Source organism: Chiloscyllium punctatum, chromosome 28 (assembly GCF_047496795.1).
Source record: "Chiloscyllium punctatum isolate Juve2018m chromosome 28, sChiPun1.3, whole genome shotgun sequence".
In the NCBI taxonomy this organism is placed as follows: Eukaryota; Metazoa; Chordata; class Chondrichthyes; order Orectolobiformes; family Hemiscylliidae; genus Chiloscyllium; species Chiloscyllium punctatum.
Window position 1 is genome coordinate 14,943,930 of NC_092766.1, and position 22,677 is coordinate 14,966,606.

Genomic DNA, 22,677 nt, shown 5'->3' on the forward strand with positions numbered 1-22,677 from the left:
GGCCTGATTCGCCGGAAGGTTTCACGGCACCAAGTGACCTTTCACCCTGCCATCACCTCGCCCCTCATTCCAGTGAAAACAAGGGCCAGCCTCCCCGGTCCCCTGGGAACTCCAAGGAAGAGATCCATCAGATCGTTCGGTAAATCTCAGAATCCCAACAGTGTGGAAACAGGCCTTTCGGCCCAACGGGTCCACACTGACACTCCCAAGAGTATCTCACCCAGACCCAGTCCCCCTATCCTATTACTCCACACTTACCCGTGACTAATGCACCAACACATCCCTGGGCACTATGGGACAATTTAGCATGGCCAATCCACCCTAACCTGCACATCCCTGGGCACTATGGGACAATTTAGCATGGCCAATCCACCCTAACCTGCACATCCCTGGACACTATGGGACAATTTCCCATGGCCAATCCACCCTAACCTGCACATCCCTGGGGCACTATGGGACAATTTAGCACGGCCAATCCACCCTAACCTGCACATCCCTGGACACTATGGGACAATTTCCCATGGCCAATCCACCCTAACCTGCACATCCCTGGGCACTATGGGACAATTTAGCATGGCCAACCCACTCTAACCTGCACATCCCTGGGCACTACAGGACAATTTAGCATGGCCAATCCACCCTAACCTGTACATCCCTGGGGCACTATGGGACAATTTAGCATGGCCAATCCACCCTAACCTGCACATCCCTGGGCACTATGGGACAATTTAGCATGGCCAATCCACCCTAACCTGCACATCCCTGGGCACTATGGGACAATTTAGCATGGCCAATCCACCCTAACCTGCACATCCCTGGGGCACTATGGGACAATTTAGCATGGCCAATCCACCCTAACCTGCACATCCCTGGACGCTAAGGGATTATTTAGCATGGCCAATCCACCCTAACCTGCACATTCCTGGGGCACTATGGGACAATTTAGCATGGCCAATCCACCCTAACCTGCACATCCCTGGACACTATGGGACAATTCAGCATGGCCAATCCACCCTGACCTGCACATCCCTGGACACTATGGGACAATTTAGCATGGCCAATCCACCCTAACCTGCACATCCCTGGGCACTATGGGACAATTTAGCATGGCCAACCCACCCTAACCTGCACATCTCAGGACACTATGGGACAATTTAGCATGGCCAATCCACCCTAACCTGCACATCCCTGGGCACTACGGGACAATTTAGCATGGCCAATCCACCCTAACCTGCACATCCCTGGGCACTATGGGACAATTTCCCATGGCCAATCCACCCTAACCTGCACATCCCTGGGCACTATGGGACAATTTCCCATCGACAATCCACCCTAACCTGCACATCCCTGGACGCTAAGGGATTATTTAGCATGGCCAATCCACCCTAACCTGCACATCCCTGGACGCTAAGGGATTATTTAGCGTGGCCAATCCACCCTAACCTGCACATCTTTGGACTGTGGGTGGAAACTGGAGCACCCAGAGGAAACCCATGTAGACACAGGGGGGAGAATGTGCAAAGTGCACACAGACAATCCCCCGATGCTGGAATCGAACCCGGGTCCCCGGCGCTGGGTGCTGACCGACTGGTTGACGATGGTGCTAGAGGAGGCGGTGGTGGTACCACTCACCATTCATGAGCTCCTTCATCACCACGGCAGCGTTCTTGGTCCTGGGGCTGATGAGGTGCTCCTTCACGAGGAAGCGGGCCAGGTCCACCACCGTGTCGAACTGCCTCATCAGCACCCGCTGTGCCCACTCACAGATCAGGCTGATCGCTGCCGACATCAACACCTCATCCTGCTTTGACTTGCCTGCTTCCTTAGCTTCCACCTGAGCAGGGGACAGGGACAGGGACAGACAGACAGACAGACACGGTGAGACCACTCAGGGGACAGGGACAGGGACAGACAGACAGGGTGAGACCACTCAGGGGACAGGGACAGGGACAGACAGACAGACAGACACGATGAGACCACTCAGGGGCAGGGGACAGGGGGGACAGACAGACAGACAGACATGGTGAGACCACTCAGGGGCAGGGGGACAGGGACAGACAGACAGGGTGAGACCACTCAGGGGACAGGGACAGGGACAGACAGACAGACAGACACGGTGAGACCACTCAGGGGACAGGGACAGGGACAGGGACAGACAGACAGACAGACAGAGTGAGACCACTCAGGGGACAGGGACAGGGACAGACAGACAGACAGACACGGTGAGACCACTCAGGGGACAGGGACAGGGACAGACAGACAGACAGACACAGTGAGACCACTCAGGGGACAGGGACAGGGACAGACAGACAGACAGACACGGTGAGACCACTCAGGGGACAGGGACAGGGACAGACAGACAGACAGACATGGTGAGACCACTCAGGGGACAGGGACAGGGACAGACAGACAGACAGACACGGTGAGACCACTCAGGGGACAGGGACAGGGACAGACAGACAGGGTGAGACCACTCAGGGGACAGGGACAGGGACAGACAGACAGACAGACACGGTGAGACCACTCAGGGGACAGGGACAGGGACAGACAGACAGACAGACACGGTGAGACCACTCAGGGGACAGGGACAGGGACAGACAGACAGACAGACACGGTGAGACCACTCAGGGGACAGGGACAGGGACAGACAGACAGGGTGAGACCACTCAGGGGACAGGGACAGGGACAGACAGACAGACAGACACGATGAGACCACTCAGGGGCAGGGGACAGGGACAGACAGACAGGGTGAGACCACTCAGGGGACAGGGACAGGGACAGACAGACAGACAGACACGGTGAGACCACTCAGGGGCAGGGGACAGGGACAGGGACAGACAGACAGACAGACACGGTGAGACCACTCAGGGGACAGGGACAGGGACAGACAGACAGGGTGAGACCACTCAGGGGACAGGGACAGGGACAGACAGACACGATGAGACCACTCAGGGGCAGGGGACAGGGGGGACAGACAGACAGACAGACATGGTGAGACCACTCAGGGGACAGGGACAGGGACAGACAGACAGGGTGAGACCACTCAGGGGACAGGGACAGGGACAGACAGACAGACAGACACGGTGAGACCACTCAGGGGACAGGGACAGGGACAGACAGACAGACAGACACGGTGAGACCACTCAGGGGACAGGGACAGGGACAGACAGACAGACAGACACGATGAGACCACTCAGGGGCAGGGGGAGAGGGGGGACAGACAGACAGACAGACACGGTGAGACCACTCAGGGGCAGGGGAGAGGAGGGACAGACAAACAGACAGACACAGTGAGACCACTCAGGGGCAGGGGGAGAGGGGGGACAGACAGACAGACAGACAGGGTGAGACCACTCAGGGGCAGGGGAGAGGGGGGACAGACAGACAGACAGACAGGGTGAGACCACTCATGGGTGGGGGAGAGGGGGGACAGACAGACAGACAGACACGGTGAGACCACTCAGGGGCAGGGGAGAGGGGGGACAGACAGACAGACAGACAGGGTGAGACCACTCAGGGGTGGGGGAGAGGGGGGACAGACAGACAGACAGACACGGTGAGACCACTCAGGGGCAGGGGGAGAGGGGGGACAGACAGACAGACAGACACGGTGAGACCACTCAGGGGCAGGGGAGAGGGGGGACAGACAGACAGACAGACAGGGTGAGACCACTCGGGGCAGGGGAGAGGGGGGACAGACAGACAGACAGACACAGTGAGACCACTCAGGGGCGGGGGAGAGGGGGGAGAGACAGACAGACAGACACGGTGAGACCACTCAGGGGCAGGGGGAGAGGGGGGACAGACAGACAGACAGACAGGGTGAGACCACTCAGGGGCAGGGGAGAGGGGGGACAGACAGACAGACAGACACGGTGAGACCACTCAGGGGCAGGGGGAGAGGGGGGACAGACAGACAGACAGACAGGGTGAGACCACTCAGGGGCAGGGGGAGAGGGGGGACAGACAGACAGACAGACACGGTGAGACCACTCAGGGGCAGGGGAGAGGGGGGACAGACAGACAGACAGACACGGTGAGACCACTCAGGGGCAGGGGGAGAGGGGGGACAGACAGACAGACAGACAGGGTGAGACCACTCAGGGGCAGGGGGAGAGGGGGGACAGACAGACAGACAGACACGGTGAGACCACTCAGGGGCAGGGGGAGAGGGGGGGCAGACAGACAGACACAGTGAGACCACTCAGGGGCAGGGGAGAGGGGGGACAGACAGACAGACAGACAGACACGGTGAGACCACTCAGGGGATAGGGACAGGGACAGACAGACAGACAGACACAGTGAGACCACTCAGGGGCAGGGGAGAGGGGGGGACAGACAGACAGACAGACAGGGTGAGACCACTCAGGGGCAGGGGAGAGGGGGGACAGACAGACAGACAGACAGGGTGAGACCACTCAGGGGCAGGGGAGAGGGGGGACAGACAGACAGACAGACACGGTGAGACCACTCAGGGGCAGGGGAGAGGGGGGACAGACAGACAGACAGACACGGTGAGACCACTCAGGGGCAGGGGAGAGGAGGGACAGACAGACAGACAGACACAGTGAGACCACTCAGGGGCAGGGGGAGAGGGGGGACAGACAGACAGACAGACACGGTGAGACCACTCAGGGGCAGGGGAGAGGGGGGAGAGACAGACAGACAGACACGGTGAGACCACTCAGGGGCAGGGGGAGAGGGGGGACAGACAGACAGACAGACAGGGTGAGACCACTCAGGGGCAGGGGAGAGGGGGGACAGACAGACAGACAGACAGGGTGAGACCACTCATGGGTGGGGGAGAGGGGGGACAGACAGACAGACAGACACGGTGAGACCACTCAGGGGCAGGGGAGAGGGGGGACAGACAGACAGACAGACAGGGTGAGACCACTCAGGGGTGGGGGAGAGGGGGGACAGACAGACAGACAGACACGGTGAGACCACTCAGGGGCAGGGGGAGAGGGGGGACAGACAGACAGACAGACACGGTGAGACCACTCAGGGGCAGGGGAGAGGGGGGACAGACAGACAGGGTGAGACCACTCGGGGCAGGGGAGAGGGGGGACAGACAGACAGACAGACACAGTGAGACCACTCAGGGGCGGGGGAGAGGGGGGAGAGACAGACAGACAGACACGGTGAGACCACTCAGGGGCAGGGGGAGAGGGGGGACAGACAGACAGACAGACACGGTGAGACCACTCAGGGGCAGGGGGAGAGGGGGGACAGACAGACAGACAGACACGGTGAGACCACTCAGGGGCAGGGGAGAAGAGGGGGGACAGACAGACACGGTGAGACCACTCAGGGGGCAGGGGGAGAGGGGGGACAGACAGACAGACAGACACGGTGAGACCACTCAGGGGCAGGGGGAGAGGGGGGACAGACAGACAGACAGACAGGGTGAGACCACTCAGGGGCAGGGGGGAGAGGGGGACAGACAGACAGACAGACACGGTGAGACCACTCAGGGGCAGGGGGAGAGGGGGGACAGACAGACAGACAGACAGGGTGAGACCACTCAGGGGCAGGGGGAGAGGGGGGACAGACAGACAGACAGACACGGTGAGACCACTCAGGGGCAGGGGGAGAGGGGGGACAGACAGACAGACACGGTGAGACCACTCGGGGCTGGGGGAGAGGGGGGACAGACAGACAGACACAGGTGAGACCACTCAGGGGCAGGGGAGAGGGGGGACAGACAGACAGACAGACACAGTGAGACCACTCAGGGGCAGGGGGAGAGGGGGGACAGACAGACAGACAGACAGGGTGAGACCACTCAGGGGCAGGGGAGAGGGGGGACAGACAGACAGACAGACAGGGTGAGACCACTCAGGGGTGGGGGAGAGGGGGGACAGACAGACAGACAGACACGGTGAGACCACTCAGGGGCAGGGGAGAGGGGGGACAGACAGACAGACAGACAGGGTGAGACCACTCAGGGGTGGGGGAGAGGGGGGACAGACAGACAGACAGACACGGTGAGACCACTCAGGGGCAGGGGAGAGGGGGGACAGACAGACAGACAGACAGGGTGAGACCACTCAGGGGCAGGGGGAGAGGGGGGACAGACAGACAGACAGACAGGGTGAGACCACTCAGGGGCAGGGGGAGAGGGGGGACAGACAGACAGACAGACAGGGTGAGACCACTCAGGGGCAGGGGGAGAGGGGGGACAGACAGACAGACAGACACGGTGAGACCACTCAGGGGCAGGGGAGAGGGGGGACAGACAGACAGACAGACACGGTGAGACCACTCAGGGGCAGGGGAGAGGGGGGACAGACAGACAGACAACAGTGAGACCACTCAGGGGGCAGGGGAGAGGGGGGACAGACAGACAGACAGACACGGTGAGACCACTCAGGGGCAGGGGAGAGGGGGGACAGACAGACAGACAGACAGACATGGTGAGACCACTCAGGGGATAGGGACAGGGACAGACAGACAGACAGACACAGTGAGACCACTCAGGGGCAGGGGGAGAGGGGGGGACAGACAGACAGACAGACAGGGTGAGACCACTCAGGGGCAGGGGAGAGGGGGGACAGACAGACAGACAGACAGGGTGAGACCACTCAGGGGCAGGGGAGAGGGGGGACAGACAGACAGACAGACAGGGTGAGACCACTCAGGGGCAGGGGAGAGGGGGGACAGACAGACAGACAGACACGGTGAGACCACTCAGGGGCAGGGGGAGAGGGGGGACAGACAGACAGACAGACACGGTGAGACCACTCAGGGGCAGGGGAGAGGGGGGACAGACAGACAGACAGACACGGTGAGACCACTCAGGGGCAGGGGAGAGGAGGGACAGACAGACAGACAGACACAGTGAGACCACTCAGGGGCAGGGGGAGAGGGGGGACAGACAGACAGACAGACAGGGTGAGACCACTCAGGGGCAGGGGAGAGGGGGGACAGACAGACAGACAGACAGGGTGAGACCACTCATGGGTGGGGGAGAGGGGGGACAGACAGACAGACCAGACACGGTGAGACCACTCAGGGGCAGGGGAGAGGGGGGACAGACAGACAGACAGACAGGGTGAGACCACTCAGGGGTGGGGGTGGGGGGACAGACAGACAGACAGACACGGTGAGACCACTCAGGGGCAGGGGAGAGGGGGGACAGACAGACAGACAGACACGGTGAGACCACTCAGGGGCAGGGGGAGAGGGGGGACAGACAGACAGACAGACACGGTGAGACCACTCAGGGGCAGGGGAGAGGGGGGACAGACAGACAGACAGACAGGGTGAGACCACTCATGGGTGGGGAGAGGGGGGACAGACAGACAGACAGACACGGTGAGACCACTCAGGGGCAGGGGGAGAGGGGGGACAGACAGACAGACAGACACGGTGAGACCACTCAGGGGCAGGGGAGAGGGGGGACAGACAGACAGACAGACACGGTGAGACCACTCAGGGGCAGGGGAGAGGAGGGACAGACAGACAGACAGACACAGTGAGACCACTCAGGGGCAGGGGGGAGAGGGGGGACAGACAGACAGGACAGACAGGGTGAGACCACTCAGGGGCAGGGAGAGGGGGGACAGACAGACAGACAGACAGGGTGAGACCACTCATGGGTGGGGGAGAGGGGGGACAGACAGACAGACAGACACGGTGAGACCACTCAGGGGCAGGGGAGAGGGGGGACAGACAGACAGACAGACAGGGTGAGACCACTCAGGGGTGGGGGTGGGGGGACAGACAGACAGACAGACACGGTGAGACCACTCAGGGGCAGGGGAGAGGGGGGACAGACAGACAGACAGACACGGTGAGACCACTCAGGGGCAGGGGGAGAGGGGGGGACAGACAGACAGACAGACACGGTGAGACCACTCAGGGGCAGGGGGAGAGGGGGGACAGACAGACACGGTGAGACCACTCAGGGGCAGGGGAGAGGCGGGGACAGACAGACAAGACAGACACGGTGAGACCACTCAGGGGCATGGGGAGAGGGGGGACAGACAGACAGACACGGTGAGACCACTCGGGGTGGGGGAGAGGGGGGGACAGACAGACAGACACGGTGAGACCACTCAGGGGCAGGGGAGAGGGGGGACAGACAGACAGACACGGTGAGACCACTCAGTGTCAGGGGGAGAGGGGGGGACAGACAGACAGACAGACAGGGTGAGACCACTCAGGGGCAGGGGGAGAGGGGGGACAGACAGACAGACAGACAGGGTGAGACCACTCAGGGGCAGGGGGAGAGGGGGGACAGACAGACAGACAGACACGGTGAGACCACTCAGGGGCAGGGAGAGAGGGGGGACAGACAGACAGACAGACACGGTGAGACCACTCAGGGGCAGGGGAGAGGGGGGACAGACAGACAGACACGGTGAGACCACTCGGGGGCAGGGGGAGAGGGGGGACAGACAGACAGACAGACAGGGTGAGACCACTCAGGGGCAGGGAGAGGGGGGACAGACAGACAGACACGGTGAGACCACTCAAGGGCAGGGGGAGAGGGGGGAGAGACAGACAGACAGACAGGGTGAGACCACTCAGGGGGCAGGGGGAGAGGGGGGACAGACAGACAGACAGACACGGTGAGACCACTCAGGGGCAGGGGGAGAGGGGGGACAGACAGACAGACAGACAGGGTGAGACCACTCAGGGGCAGGGGGAGAGGGGGGACAGACAGACAGGGTGAGACCACTCAGGGGCAGGGGGAGAGGGGGGACAGACAGACAGACATGGTGAGACCACTCGGGGTGGGGGAGGCGGGGAGGGAGGGGGGGGGGGGAACGGACAGACATCTTGAGACCACTCAGGGGCAGGGGAGGGGAGGGAAGACAGACAGACAGATAAACATGATGAGACCACTCAGGGGCAGGGGAGAGAGAGAGAAACAGAGAGAGAGACAGAGAGGGGGAGAGACAGAGAGACACACACAGACAGACAGACAGGTATGGTGAAACTGAACAGGGAAAAACTGAAATGAAATTGGACCTGCCGTACAAACAGGAGAGGGATTAGGAAGATCAGGAGAGGAATTCAGATACAGCAGGTAGCACTGTCCGAAGCTGTGCAAGACAATGTCTTCTCCCTCAGCGTTGACCCTCCGACAGTGCCCGCTCCCTCAGCACTGACCTTCCGACAGTGCCCGCTCCCTCAGCACTGACCTTCCGACAGCGCCCACTTCCCTCAGCACTGACCTTCCGACAGCGCCCACTCCCTCAGCACTGACCTTCCGACAGCGCCCACTGCCTTAGCACTGACCTTCCGACAGCGCCCACTCCCTCAGCACTGACCTTCCGACAGCGCCCACTGCCTTAGCACTGACCCTCCGACAGAACCCACTCCCTCAGCACTGACCTTCCGACAGTGCCCACTCCCTCAGCACTGACCCTCCGACAGAACCCACTCCCTCAGCACTGACCTTCCGACAGCGCCCACTCCCTCAGCACTGACCCTCCGACAGAACCCACTCCCTCAGCACTGACCTTCCGACAGCGCCCACTCCCTCAGCACTGACCCTCCGACAGCGCCCATTCCCTCAGCACTGACCCTCCGACAGCGCCCGCTCCCTCAGCACTGACCCTCCGACAGCGCCCGCTCCCTCAGCACTGACCCTCCGACAGCACCCGCTCCCTCAGCACTGACCCTCCCACAGCGCCCACTCCCTCAGCACTGACCCTCCCACAGCACCCACTCCCTCAGCACTGACCCTCCGACAGCGCCCACTCCCTCAGCACTGACCCTCCGACAGCGCCCACTCCCTCAGCACTGACCCTCCCACAGCACCCACTCCCTCAGCACTGACCCTCCCACAGCGCCCACTCCCTCAGCACTGACCCTCCGACAGCACCCACTCCCTCAGCACTGACCTTCTAACAGCGCCCACTCCCTCAGCACTGACCCTCCCATAGTGCCCACTCCCTCAGCACTGACCCTCCGACAGCACCCACTCCCTCAGCACTGACCCTCCCATAGCGCCCACTCCCTCAGCACTGACCCTCCGACAGCACCCGCTCCCTCAGCGCTGACCCTCCAAAGATACCCACTCCCTCAGCGTCGACCCTCCAACAGCGCCCGCTCCCTCAGCACTGACCCTCTGACAGCGCCCGCTCCCTCAGCGCTGACCCTCTGACAGTGCCCCCTCCCTCAGCGCTGACCCTCCAAATGTGCCCACTCCCTCAGCACTGACCCTCCAACAGCACCCACTCCCTCAGCGCTGACCCTCCGACACTGCCCGCTCCCTCAGCGCTGACCGTCCGACAGTGCCCGCTCCATCAGCACTGACCCTCCGACAGTGCCCACCCGCTCAGCGCTGACCCTCCCACAGCGCCCGCTCCCTCAGCACTGACCCTCTGACAGCCCCCACTCCCTCAGCACTGACCCTCCCACAGCACCCACTCCCTCAGCACTGACCCTCCGATAGCCCCCACTCCCTCAGCACTGACCCTCCGACAGCCCCCACTCCCTCAGCACTGACCCTCCAACACCACCCACTCCCTCAGCACTGACCCTCCCACAGCCCCCACTCCCTCAGTCCTGACCCTCCCACAGCGCCCGCTCCCTCAGCACTGACCCTCCGACAGCACCCACTCCCTCAGCACTGACCCTCCAACAGTGCCCACTCCCTCAGCACTGACCCTCCAACAGTGCCCACTCCCTCAGCACTGACCCTCCAACAGCACCCACTCCCTCAGCACTGACCCTCCGACAGCACCCACTCCCTCAGCACTGACCCTCCAACAGTGCCCACTCCCTCAGCACTGACCCTCCAACAGCACCCACTCCCTCAGCACTGACCCTCCAACAGCACCCACTCCCTCAGCACTGACCCTCCAACAGTGCCCACTCCCTCAGCACTGACCCTCCAACAGCACCCACTCCCTCAGCACTGACCCTCCGACAGCACCCACTCCCTCAGCACTGACCCTCCAACAGTGCCCACTCCCTCAGCACTGACCCTCCAACAGCACCCACTCCCTCAGCACTGACCCTCCAACAGCACCCACTCCCTCAGCACTGACCCTCCCACAGCGCCCACTCCCTCAGCACTGACCCTCTGACAGTGCCCGCTCCCTCAGCACTGACCCTCTGACAGTGCCCACTCCCTCAACACTGACCCTCCGACAGCGCCCACTCCCTCAGCACTGACCCTCCCACAGCACCCACTCCCTCAGCACTGACCCTCCGACAGCGCCCACTCCCTCAGCACTGACCCTCTGACAGTGCCCGCTCCCTCAGCACTGACCCTCTGACAGTGCCCACTCCCTCAACACTGACCCTCCGACAGCGCCCACTCCCTCAGCACTGACCCTCCCACAGCACCCACTCCCTCAGCACTGACCCTCCGACAGCGCCCACTCCCTCAGCACTGACCCTCCGACAGCACCCGTTCCCTCAGCACTGACCCTCCGACAGCACCCGTTCCCTCAGCACTGACCCTCCCACAGCACCCACTCCCTCAGCAGACCCTCCGACAGCACCCGTTCCCTCAGCACTGACCCTCCGACAGCGCCCAATCCCTCAGCACTGACCGTCCGACAGCACCCACTCCCTCAGCACTGACCCTACCACAGCACCCACTCCCTCAGCACTGACCCTCCGACAGCGCCCACTCCCTCAGCACTGACCCTCCGACAGCGCCCACTCCCTCAGCACTGACCCTCCCACAGTGCCCACTCCCTCAGCACTGACCCTCCCACAGCACCCACTCCCTCAGCACTGACCCTCCCACAGCCCCCACTCCCTCAGCACTGACCCTCCCACAGTGCCCACTCCCTCAGCACTGACCCTCCGACAGCCCCCACTCCCTCAGCACTGACCCTCCGACAGCCCCCACTCCCTCAGCACTGACCCTCCGACAGCACCCACTCCCTCAGCACTGACCCTCCGACAGCACCCACTCCTTCAGCACTGACCCTCCCACAGCGCCCACTCCTTCAGCACTGACCCTCCCACAGCGCCCACTCCCTCAGCACTGACCCTCCGACAGCACCCACTCCCTCAGCACTGACCCTCCCACAGCGCCCACTCCCTCAGCACTGACCCTCCGACAGCACCCACTCCCTCAGCACTGACCCTCCCACAGCGCCCACTCCCTCAGCACTGACCCTCCGACAGCGCCCACTCCCTCAGCACTGACCCTCCGACAGCACCCACTCCCTCAGCCCTGACCCTCCCGCAGCGCCCACTCCCTCAGCACTGACCCTCCGACAGCGCCCACTCCCTCAGCACTGACCCTCCCACAGCGCCCACTCCCTCAGCCCTGACCCTCCCGCAGTGCCCGCTCCCTCGGTGCTGACCCTCCGACAACGTAGTAGTACTCTTTCTGAACGACTCCTGGCTTGTCAAAAGATTCAGGAGGCTTTGCAGATGATTGAAAAAGTGTGGACTGCAGAACGCTGGGAGAGTCAGGGTCAAAAAGGGTGGTGCTGGAAAAGCAGAGCCGGTCGGGCTGGAGCAGGAGAGTCGACCGTTTCGGCCGGAAGCTGATTCCTGATGAGGGCACGCTGGAAACGGTCGACTCTCCTGCTCCTGCCTGACCGGCTGTGCTTTTCCAGCGCCACCCTTTTCAGGATTACTGCACAGCTTTTAAAGGATGAGACACCACAGTAAAACCCCATGCCCCGTATACATCGTCATGTCCTACTCACTGGCTCCTGCAGCTTCAGATCCAGGCTGGGGAGGGAGGGCATGTTAACCACCGTCTTCCTCCTGATCCCACCATAGCAGTATGTTGGAGTGAGTCAAGAACTTCAAATAAACATGGACCATCTGTGCCGCATTTTGGGAAAGCAAATCTTAGCAGGACTTAGACACCTTAATGGTAAGGTCCTCAGGGAGTGTTGCTGAACAAAGAGACCTTGGAGTGCAGGTTCATAGCTCCTTGAAAGTGGAGTCGCAGGTAGATAGGATAGTGAAGGCAGCGTTTGGTATACTTTCCTTTATTGGTCAGAGTGTTGAGTACAGGGGTTGGGAGGTCACGTTGCGGATGTACAGGACATTGGTTAGGCCACTGTTGGAATATTGCGTGTAATTCTGGTCTCCTTCCTATCGGAAAGATGTTGTGAAACTTGAAAGGGTTCAGAAAAGATTTACAAGGATGTTGGAGGATGTGAGCTACAGGGAGAGGCTGAACAGGCTGGGGCTGTTTTCCCTGGAGCGTCGGAGGCTGAGGGGTGACCTTATAGAGGTTTATAAAATCACGAGGGGCATGGATAGGGTAAATAGGCAAGGTCGAGAGTGTGGTGCTGGAAAAGCGCAGCAGGTCAGGCAGCATACGAGGAGCAGGAAAATCGACGTTTCAGGCGAAAGCCCTTCATCAGATGCTGCCTGACCTGCTGTGCTTTTCCAGCACCACACTCTCGACTCTAATCTCCAGCATCTATAGTCCACACTTTTGCTTATATAGATGAAGTCTTTTCCCTGGGGTCAGGGAGTCCAGAACTAGAGGGGCATAGGTTTAGGGTGAGAGGGGAAAGATATAAAAGGGAGCTAAGGGGTAACTGTTTCACACAGAGGGTGGCACGTGTAGGGAATGAGCTGCCAGAGGATGTGGTGGAGGCTGGTACAATGACAGCATTTAAGAGGCATCTGGATGGGGACATGAATAGGAAGGGTTTGGAGGGCTGGGTGCTGGCAAATGGGACTGGATTAGGTTGGGATATCTGGTCGGCGTGGATGAGGTGAGCCGAAAGGGTCTGTCTCCGTGCTGGACAGCTCTATCTAGATTAGACGGTGAGAATGGTGTCTAGCTGGGAATGTGTGTGTGTGTGGAAGGGGGACAGACAGCATGTGAGTGCCATTATCCCACCACCCAGCCTGCAGGAGACAGACAGGCGCCACCCGAGAGCCCCTGGAGGGTCTGCGACCAGGCTGCGCGTCGCAGCTCGCGATCCCAACCGCGAACCTGCCAGATTGTTTAAGAACCCGAGAGGACTGCGGAGGCTGGAAGTCCGGAACGGAAACAGAAGAGGAAGTCCGTTTCGGGTTCCGGTGAGCCTTCCTCAGGGTGATGCCAGACCTGCTGAGCCATTCCCGCAATTTCTGGTTTAAGGGTTCGGGAGGGGAGGGAAATCTGCAAGGTGGGGTTGTACAAGACGTTGGTGAGGCCTCGTCTGGAGACTGTGTCCAGTACTGGTCGCCCTGTTTCAGGAAGGAGATTACTAAACTGGAGAGGGTTCAGAAGAGATTTCCCAGGATGATGCCGGGCACGGGAGGGTTTAAGATATAAGGAGAAGCAGGATAGACTGGGACTTTTTTTTCACTGGTGTATCGAAGGTTGAGAGGTGACCGATAAAGGTTTACAAAATCAGGAGGGGGAGAGATATGGTCATGGCAGGTGGGATGGGAGATTTCAAGGCGAGGTGCACATTTTTAAGGGGAGAGATTGAATAAAAAAAGACCAAAGAGGTGCATTTTTTTGCACAGAGGGTGGTCTGTGTGTGGAATACTCCCCGAGGATGCGGGAACAGTTACAATGTTTAAAAGACATTTGGATAAGTACGTGGATGTGAAATGTTTGGAGGGATATGGTCCAGGAGCAGACAGGTGGGACGAGTTTAGTTTGGGATGATGGACTGGCTGGACCTAATGGTCTGTTTCAGTGCGGTATGATGAAGTCAGTGAGTCCAGCAGCCCAGCAATTGGGTCACATCTTAATTGCATTCAGAACGAGTCTGTGTTCAGGGCAATTAGTAATGGGCTACAAATGGTCACCTGGCCAAGAACAGTGACGTACAGAATGACAATAGTGGCAGAAGAATCCTTTACTCCCACTTCAGACAGAGGGTGACTTTAATATCCTCTCCCATCGCGCTGACCCCCTCTGACAGCACCCACTCCCTCAGCACTGACCCTCCCACAGCACCCACTCCGTCAGCACTGACCCTCCAACAGCACCCACTCCCTCAGCACTGACCCTCCCACAGCACCCACTCCGTCAGCACTGACCCTCCAACAGCACCCACTCCCTCAGCACTGACCGTCCGACAGCAACTGCTCCCTCAGCACTGACCCTCCCACAGCGCCCACTCCGTCAGCACTGACCCTCCAACAGCACCCACTCCCTCAGCACTGACCCTCCGACAGCACCCAATCCCTCAGCACTGACCCTCCCACAGCACCCACTCCCTCAGCACTGACCGTCCGACAGCACCCACTCCCTCAGCACTGACCCTCCGACAGCGCCCACTCCCTCAGCACTGACCCTCTGACAGCACCCGCTCCGACAGCACCATATCCCTGGGCACTATGGGACAATTTAGCATGGCCAATCCACCCTAACCTGCTCATCGCTGGGAAGTATGGGACAATTTAGCATGGCCAATCCACCCTAACCTGCACATCCCTGGGCACTATGGGACAATTTAGCATGGCCAATCCACCCTAACCTGCACATCCCTGGACACTATGGGACAATGTAGCATGGCCAATCCACCCTAACCTGCACATCCCTGGGCACTATGGAAAATTTAGCATGGCCAGTCCACCCTAACCTGCACATCCCTGGGCACTACGGGACAATTTAGCATGGCCAATCCACCCTAACCTGCACATCCCTGGGCACTATGGGACAATTTAGCATGGTCAATCCACCCTAACCTGCACATCCCTGGGCACTATGGGACAATTTAGCATTGCCAATCCACCCTAACCTGCACATCGCTGGGCACTATGGGACAATTTAGCATGGCCAATCCACCCTAACCTGCACATCCCTGGGCACTATGGGACAATTTAGCATGGCCAATCCACCCTAACCTGCACATCCCTGGGCACTATGGGACAATTTAGCATGACCAATCCACCCTAACCTGCACATCCCTGGACACTACGGGACAATTTAGCATTGCCAATCCACCCTAACCTGCACATCCCTGGGCACTATGGGACAATTTAGCATGGCCAATCCACCCTAACCTGTACATCCCTGGGCACTATGGGACAATTTAGCATGGCCAAATCCCCCTAACCTGTACATCCCTGGGCACTATGGGACAATTTAGCACGGCCAATCCACCCTAACCTGCACATCCCTGGGCACTATGGGACAATGTAGCATTGCCAATCCACCCTAACCTGCACATCCCTGGGCACTATGGGACAAGTTAGCATTGCCAATCCACCCTAACCTGCACATCCCTGGACACTACGGGACAATTTAGCACGGCCAATCCACCCTAACCTGCACATCCCTGGGGCACTATGGGACAATTTACCATGGCCAATCCACCCTAACCTGCATATCCCTGGGGCACTATGGGACAATTTAGCATGGCCAATCCACCCTAACCTGCACATCCCTGGGCACTATGGGACAATTTAGCATGGCCAATCCACCCTAACCTGCACATCCCTGGGGCACTGTGGGACAATTTAGCATGGCCAATCCACCCTAACCTGCACATCCCTGGGCACTATGGGACAATTTAGCATGGCCAATCCACCCTAAGTTGCACATCCATGGGCACTATGGGACAATTTAGCATGGCCAATCCACCCTAACCTGCACATCCCTGGGCACTATGGGACAATTTAGCATGGCCAATCCCCCCCTAACCTGCACATCTTCGGACAATGGGAGGAAACTGGAGCACCTGAAGGAAACGTCACACAGACAGGCGCCCCTGCCAGGACTCGAACTTGGGTCCCTGGCGCTGTGAACAAACTGAGCTAACCCCTGAGCCTGTGGGCCTTCCAGCAAAGGGGAATACTGACGCTGGTTTCCTTAGCCCAACCCTCGCCGTTTTCGTTCACGCATGGCAAGGATATTTGGATTGACCTCTCCCTCCTAACCGCCGCGCCTTGAAGTTGGGGAAGACGTCCCTCATGATCTTGCCGAAATTGGCTGCGCTCAGGAGTCGGTACGATAGGTTGTCACAGTATCGCCTGCAAAGAGAGAACAGGAATGCTCCCGGTTTATTCCTGCATCACCATTCTCCCCACATTCCCATCATGCTCTTGTGTCGTCACATGGGACACTACTACGGTGGACACTCTGCAACAGAGAGAACTCAACCATCGCCCCCTTGACGTTCAATGGTGTCACCATCACTGAATCCCCCCCCCCCCCACTATCAACATCCTGGGGGTTACCATTGAGAGCGAATCTAACCATCGCCCCCTTGATATTCAATGGTGTTACCATCACTGAATCCCCCCCACGATCAACATCCTGGGGGTTACCATTGAGAGAGAATCTAACCATCGCCCCCTTGATATTCAATGGTGTTACCATCACTGAATCTCCCCCCACTATCAACATCCTGGGGGTTACCATTGAAAGAGAATCTAACCATCGCCCTCTTGACATTCAATGGTGTTACCATCACTGAATTCCCCCCCCCCGCCCCACTATCAACATCCTGGGGGTTACCATTGAGAGAGAATCTAACCATCGCCCCCTTGATATTCAATGGTGTTACTATCACTGAATCCCCCCCACTATCAACATCCTGGGGGTTACCATTGAGAGAGAATCTAACCATCGCCCCCTTGATATTCAATGGTGTTACCATCACTGAATCCCCCCCACTATCAACATCCTGGGGGTTACCATTGAGAGAGAATCTAACCATCGCCCCCTTGATATTCAATGGTGTTACCATCACTGAATCCCCCCCACGATCAACATCCTGGGGGTTACCATTGAGTGAGAATCTAACCATCGCCTCCGTGACGTTCAATGGTGTCACCATCACTGAATCCCCCCCACTATCAACATCCTGGGGGTTACCATTGAGAGAGAATCTAACCATCGCCCTCTTGACATTCAATGGTGTTACCATCACTGAATCTCCCCCCACTATCAACATCCTGGGGATTACCATTGAGAGAGAATCTAACCCTTGGCCCCTTGATGTTCAATGGTGTTACCGTCACTGAATCCCCCCACTATCAACATCCTGGGGGTTCCCATTGAGAGAGAATCTAACCATCGTCCCCTTGATGTTCAATGGTGTTACCATCACTGAATTCCCCCCCCCCACTATCAACATCCTGGGGGTTACCATTGAGAGAGAATCTAACCATCGCCCTCTTGACATTCAATGGCATTACCATCACTGAATCCCTCCCCAACTATCAACATCCTGGGGGTTACCATTGAGAGAGAATCTAACCATCGCCCCCTTGATGTTCAATGGTGTTACCATCACTGAATTCCCCCCCCCCCCCACTATCAACATCCTGGGGGTTACCATTGAGAGAGAATCTAACCATCACCCCCTTGATATTCAATGGTGTTACCATCACTGAATCCCCCCCACTATCAACATCCTGGGGGTTACCATTGAGAGAGAATCTAACCATCGCCCCTTTGATATTCAATGGTGTTACCATCACTGAATCCCCCCCCACTATCAACATCCTGGGGGTTACCATTGAAAGAGAATCTAACCATCGCCCTCTTGACATTCAATGGTGTTACCATCACTGAATTCCCCCCCCCCCCCACTATCAACATCCTGGGGGTTACCATTGAGAGAGAATCTAACCATCGCCCCCTTGATATTCAATGGTGTTACCATCACTGAATCCCCCCCAACTATCAACATCCTGGGGGTTACCATTGAGAGAGAATCTAACCATCGCCCCCTTGATATTCAATGGTGTTACCATCACTGAATCCCCCCCACTATCAACATCCTGGGGGTTACCATTGAGAGAGAATCTAACCATTGCCTCCTTGACGTTCAATGGTGTCACCATCACTGAATCCCCCCCACTATCAACATCCTGGGGGTTACCATTGAGAGAGAATCTAACCATCGCCCTCTTGACATTCAATGGTGTTACCATCACTGAATCCCCCCCCCCACTATCAACATCCTGGGGATTACCATTGAGAGAGAATCTAACCCTTGGCCCCTTGATGTTCAATGGTGTTACCATCACTGAATCCCCCCATTATCAACATCCTGGGGGTTCCCATTGAGAGAGAATCTAACCATCGTCCCCTTGATGTTCAATGGTGTTACCATCACTGAATCCCCCCCTACTATCAACATCCTGGGGGTTCCCATTGAGAGAGAATCTAACCATCGCCCCCTTGATGTTCAATGGTGTTACCATCACTGAATCCCCCCATTATCAACATCCTCGGGGTTCCCATTGAGAGAGAATCTAACCATCGCCCCCCTGAAGTCCAATGGTGTTACCATCACTAAATCCCCCCATTATCGACATCCTGGGGGTTACCATTGAGAATCTAACCATTACCCCCTTCATGTTCAATGATGTTACCATCACTGAATCCCGCCCAACTATCAACATCCTGGGGGTTCCCATTGAGAGAGAATCTGACCATCGCCCCATTGATGTTCAATGGTGTTACCATCACTGAATCCCCCCCACTATCAACATCCTGGAGGTTCCTATTGAGAGAGAATCTAACCATCACCCCCTCGATGTTCAATGGTGTTACCATCACTGAATCCCCCCATTATCAAAATCCTGGGGGTTCCCATTGAGAGAGAATCTAACCATCGCCCTCTTGACATTCAATGGCATTACCATCACTGAATCCCCCCCAACTATCAACATCCTGGGGGTTCCCATTGAGAGAGAATCTAACCATCGCCCTCTTGACATTCAATGGTGTTACCATCACTGAATCCCCCCATTATCAACATCCTGGGGGTTCCCATTGTCAGAGAATCTAACCGTCGTCCCCTTGATGTTCGATGGTGTTACCATCACTGAATCCCCCCACTACCAACATCCTGGGGGTTACCATTGGGAGAGAATCTAACCATCGCCCCCTTGATGTTCAATGGTGTTACCATCACTGAATCCCCCCCAACTATCAACATCCTGGGGATTCCCATTGAGAGAGAATCTAACCATCGCCCTCTTGACGTTCAATGGTGTTACCATCACTGAATCCCCCTCAAGTATCAACATCCTGGGAGTTCCCATTGAGTGAGAATCTAACCCTTGCCCCCTTGATGTTCAATGGTGTTACCATCACTGAATCCACCCACTACCAACATCCTGGGGGTTACCATTGAGAGAGAATCTAACCCTTGCCCCCTTGATGTTCAACGGTGTTACCATCACTGAATCCCCCCCACTATCAACATCCTGGGGGTTACCATTGACCAGAAACTGAACTGGACCCAGCCATAAACACACAGGGGCTACAAGAGCAGGGTCAGAGGCTGGGAATCCTGCAGCGAGTAACTCCCCTCCTGACACCCTCCTCCCCAAAGCCTGTCCCACCATCGACCAGGCACGAGTCAGGAGGGTGAGGGAATACTCCTCACTTATCCATGGGAGGGGGTGGCAAGGGGCAAGAGACAGGGATGGTTGGGTGCTGCAAGAGACCAAGGGGACGCGAGAGATGGGGAAGCAAGAGAGGGAGGGGTGTGAGACCGGTGGGGTGGGGGGGGGGGGGGGGGGAGGTGGTGGTGTTGGGGGGTGAGAGAGAGAGAGAGAGAGAGAGAGAGAGACAGGTGGTGTGAGACAAAGGGGGGATTAAGGGGAGAGAGCAAGAGGAAGCTGGGGGGTGTGGGCTAGCAGGGGAGAGAGAATGAGTGGGGGAGCTGGAGAGGATGGGGGAACGAGAGAGAGAGAGGGAGAGGGTGGGAGAACGAGAGAGAGGATGGGGGAACGATAGAGAGAGAGGGGGGAATGAGAGAGACAGAGTGTGGGGGAGCGAAAGAGAGAGAGGGATGGAGGGTAGGAGAGAGAGGGGGAGGGTAGGAGAGAGAGGGAGAAGGGGGAGCGAGCAAGAGACAGAAGCGAGAGAGGAGAGAGAGAGAGAGAGAGAGACGGAGTGGGAGTGGGACAGAGGCAGAGATCTCCTCCTATTTGACCCCCAAGGACACCCAGCTACCTCGCTGATGAGAAATCTGCCTTGCTACACATTCAGCAACCTGACCTCCACCACTCTGCAGGGGTAGGGAATTCCAGTAACCCATGACTGTCTGCAGGGGGGAGGGGGGAATTACTGCCCATCATGCATTGGAGAGCCATTGAGGCACTGGTTCGAGATTCCTCTCCTCCACCCACCACCCCCCCAACACCGCGCAATGAGAGGGGAAACATCCCTCAGGATCTTGCACGTACCCACCCATGGCACAGTGGTGGGGTGTGGGGCTGGCTTTTGACCGTGGCGTGGCGAGAACTGCCCTTTTAACTCTCTCTCAACCTCGTCTGCCATGTCAGCAGATCGCAACAGCGTCTCCTTCGCGCCGGTGAGCTCACACCCAGACCAGGCGACCGCTCCCCTCTGACAGACTGATGGCTCTGCCTTTGCAGAGGCTGCCTGACCTCCCCCCACCCCCACCACTTGTGGTCTTTGTTTCCAAACTCTGCAGTTCTGTGCCCTCATCCAATAGCATCAGCCGGAGGAATGCCAGCCCGCTTTCCACTTCCCAGCATCTGAGTGTCCAGGGTGTCGGAGCAGGACCCCGCGTCTCTCGTAACTCCCATGTCTTCTCTCCCCCCCCCCACCCCCCACCCCAGCGCGCGGCTGGTCAACTTCACTCTCAATGGAGCAGGCTTTCAGCTGATCGTTTACACCTCCTTTAACATCTCAATCACTCAGAGTCAAAAATCACACCACACCAGGTTCTCGTCCAACAGGTTTATTTGGAAGCACTAGCTTTGGGAGCGCCGCTCCTCCACCAGGGGGTTGTAGACCAGGATCATACGACACAGAATGTATAGCAACAGGGTCATGGAATGCAATATCAAATTAATTTCGCTTCAGACTTTCATCTTTTCGAATGGTCATGTTCGCTTAAATCCCAGAACGAGATTTAAAATTACACTCTCAGGATAGCTCTTCACAATCGGTGCCATCTCAGCTCAGATAATGAAGGTGTGAGGTTAAAGTCTGTCTGTGTCCCAGTGTTAGGTCAGGCTGGTTCCATTTCTAAAGTGGGAGTTACAGAACCTTACAGGGATTTATGCAGCTCTTGCAAGTACAAATTCACCCACGTGTGTGTGTGTGTGTGTGTAGGGGAGACCAAGTGTGTGTGTGTGTGTGTGTGTGTGTGTGTGTGTGTGTGAGAGAGTGTGTGTATGTGTGTGAGCGTAATGGGGAACAAGTCAGTGAGAGGATGCGTTTGTGGGTGTGAGTGTGGGGAGTGTACATGTGTGAGCATATGCGAGTCAGCTTGTGTATGTGAGAGGGTCTGCCTGTGTCTGTGAATATGTAAGAGAGAGCGTATGTGGGGGGTGTGTGTGCATGTGTGGAGGTGGGGTGTGAGTGTCTATGAGTGGATGCGTATATGTGTAATGGGGTATAAGTCTGTGAGACGTGCGTGCAGGTGAGAGTGTGGGGAGTGCATTTGTGAATATATGAGAGACAGCTTGTGTATGTGAGAGGGTCTGTGGGAGTATGTAAGAGTGTGTATGTGTGTGTGAGAGCATGTAAGTGTGTATGAGTGTGTGTGTGTGACTGTGTGGGTGAGTAAGTGTGTGTGTGAGTGTGAGTGTGTGTGTGAGTATGTAAGTGTGTGTGAGACAGTGTGTGTGAGTATGTGAGAGAGTGTGAGAGAGTGTGTGTGTGTAAGTGCGTGTGTGTGAGTGAGAGAGAGTGTGTGTGAGAGAGAGTGGGTGCAAGTGTGTGTATATGTAAGTGTGTGTGAGAGTGTGTGCGTGTGAGTGCGCGTGTGAGTATGTGTGTGAGTGTGTGTGTGAGAGAGTGTGAGTGTGAGTGAGTGTGTATGAGTGTGT

General features: G+C 57.7%; 1 protein-coding gene across 4 annotated transcripts in view; it reads right to left on the reverse strand.

Annotated features, from left to right (window-relative positions):
* The window catches only part of rfx5 (regulatory factor X, 5), a 54,068-nt gene that overhangs the window by 5,657 nt on the left and 25,734 nt on the right, over window positions 1–22,677 (reverse strand). For all 4 annotated transcript variants that reach the window (XM_072548983.1, XM_072548980.1, XM_072548981.1 and 1 more), the window contains 3 exons: window positions 16,759–16,878; window positions 12,642–12,720; window positions 1,633–1,834 (listed from right to left, as the gene is read on the reverse strand). In XM_072548983.1, the coding sequence (XP_072405084.1) occupies window positions 1,633–1,834; window positions 12,642–12,720; window positions 16,759–16,878 (401 nt within the window). The remainder of the gene's footprint in view (window positions 1–1,632; window positions 1,835–12,641; window positions 12,721–16,758; window positions 16,879–22,677) is intronic.